Source organism: Formica exsecta, unplaced genomic scaffold, assembly GCF_003651465.1.
Source record: "Formica exsecta isolate Colony F162 unplaced genomic scaffold, ASM365146v1 scaffold975, whole genome shotgun sequence".
Classification (NCBI taxonomy): Eukaryota; Metazoa; Arthropoda; class Insecta; order Hymenoptera; family Formicidae; genus Formica; species Formica exsecta.
Window position 1 is genome coordinate 1 of NW_021853736.1, and position 2,158 is coordinate 2,158.

At 47.3% G+C, this 2,158-nt stretch overlaps 1 protein-coding gene across 1 annotated transcript; it reads left to right on the forward strand.

Moving 5' to 3' along the window:
• The first annotated feature begins 1,210 nt into the window (after window positions 1-1,210).
• On the forward strand, window positions 1,211-1,804 carry LOC115245416 (stromelysin-2-like). The gene has a single exon (XM_029823725.1). The coding sequence runs from the start codon at window positions 1,211-1,213 to the stop codon at window positions 1,802-1,804; it is 594 nt and encodes a 197-aa protein (XP_029679585.1).
• The last annotated feature ends 354 nt before the right edge of the window (window positions 1,805-2,158 follow it).

Genomic DNA, 2,158 nt, shown 5'->3' on the forward strand with positions numbered 1-2,158 from the left:
TTTATATTATAAAATAAATTTATATTTATATATAAAACGAATACTTTTTATCGCGAGCGCGTATTCTTCCGCGATAAGAGAGCGCCAACGCTTACTAGAAAGATAGCGCGAGAGCGAGAGGAAATCGAAGAAGGAAAGAGAAGCGAAAAGAATCAACACTTCGTTTAATATATAGTATTTATTCATAAAGAATCACATTTTACAAATGCGTAATACACGAAATATATAAGTATAAACAAAAATCAAATTTTATTAACGCGTGAAGTTACAGCTCAAAGAACGGCTGTGATTCGGGCTCGTAACCCTCTAATTGTACATTCGCTGGCGGTTCATTCTCGTCGCCCATCGACGGTTCGGCCTCGTCCTTCATCGGCTGCGATTCGGGCTCCTCGTCGATTAATTGCGATTCGGGCTTCTCGTCGATCGGTCGCGATTCAGGCTCTTCGTCGATTGGCCGCGATTCGGGTTCCTCGCTGATTGGCTGTGGTTCGGGCTCCTCGCTGATTGGCCGCCATTCGGGCTCTTCGTCGATCGGTGACGCGATAACTCGCCTATTCTCGTGTTCGTGAAGCCTGTCGATTAATTCAGGGATGGCGAAGTCGCGATCGCGAAACTCAAATTGCTCGGGGGCTAGCGCGACGTCGCGTTGGCGAGCGTCGCCCAACGCGCTGTGAACATTTTGCGCCTGCGCGAGCATAGTCCTCGTCTTCGTAAATAAATCATAGAGCGATTCTCGCGCCGTTCTTATACAATCTTCTATCTGTTGTCTAAAGTAAAAAGTAAAAGGATTATTACCAATTATAATTTATTATAAAAAGTATTATAAAAATTTTAATCGTATACTTACATTGAACGCGCGATATCGATGTCTCCATCCAGCTGAAAGTTCAGTCTGAGCAAATCCGGACTGTTCTCGATAATGCCTCGCGCAAATTCGAAGCGAGATCTCCCAAAACGTAAGCCTTTATTGCAATTAAATCGCCGTTCACATTAATATAATCGGCCGCGTTAATTATCTGCTCGATTCGTTCCATATAGTAGTTCGCGACTGATTTTAATTCTCGTTATTTCACACCTCGCCACTTTGCTCTTATTGATATCGTATCGAACGGGCGCGCACACTTACGCGAATCGCAGGAATATAGGCATTTGCCCGGCGACCTTCGACGGTCCCGGGGGAGCCCTAGCTCAAGCGTTCTTTCGCTATGGAATGACCGATTTCGCGTCAGAGGTACACGTTGACGATTCACAACCGTGGCACGTGTATCTAAATAAAAATCCTCCCAACACGCATCATTTGTTGCAAACGCTGACGCACGAGATTGGCCACGCTTTGGGTCTACAACACAGCATGCGCAACGACTCGATAATGTTTCCATATATACCCGATATCGAGAATCAATTTCCGGTTAAGTTGAGCATAGAGGATATTCTGGCTATACAAAATCTGTACGGGTCTCACGACGACGGAAACTATCCAACGGCGACTCCCGCGACTACCGCAACGCCCGCTACGACGAGTGTCGCGTTAATTGACCCCGCGCGCGCGGTTCTCTGCGCTTTACCGCGCGTGGACGCCGCGCTGATAATGAATCACCGATTACATATAGCTAATCGCCGTAATGTGTGGTCAATCGACGTAATCGAGAAACGCTACGGTAGGCCCATGGATTACGCTCACGGATTACGCGGCGTTTCTCCCAGCGAATTTCACGCGCCTATCCGCCGCGTATCGAAGACCCTCGGGCGATCTCGCACTATTCGCGGACGATTCGATCCACCTCGCGGAATATCCCAGCCTTAAGCTAAAATCGGGTTGGCCGAGATATCTCCACGATATCGGACTTCCTCGAAATGTTAAGATTAACGCTGCGATAAACACGCACACGGGACGAACCTACGCGATCTACGACGACGACAAGGTAGCGGAGATTGACGAGTGCCGCATGATAGTCATTAGACACGCTCCATTAAAAGATATATTTCCCGGAATACCGCCCGCGATAACGTCAGCCTTTCGATATATCGATGGCAATCTATATTTTTTCGCAAAACGTCAATTTTACGTCTTTAACGAATTTACGAATATCGTAACTTCGGCGGGTCCTTTCGATCTACACGCGCTCGGTATCGAGTGTCCTACGGATGGGCTGCTAAG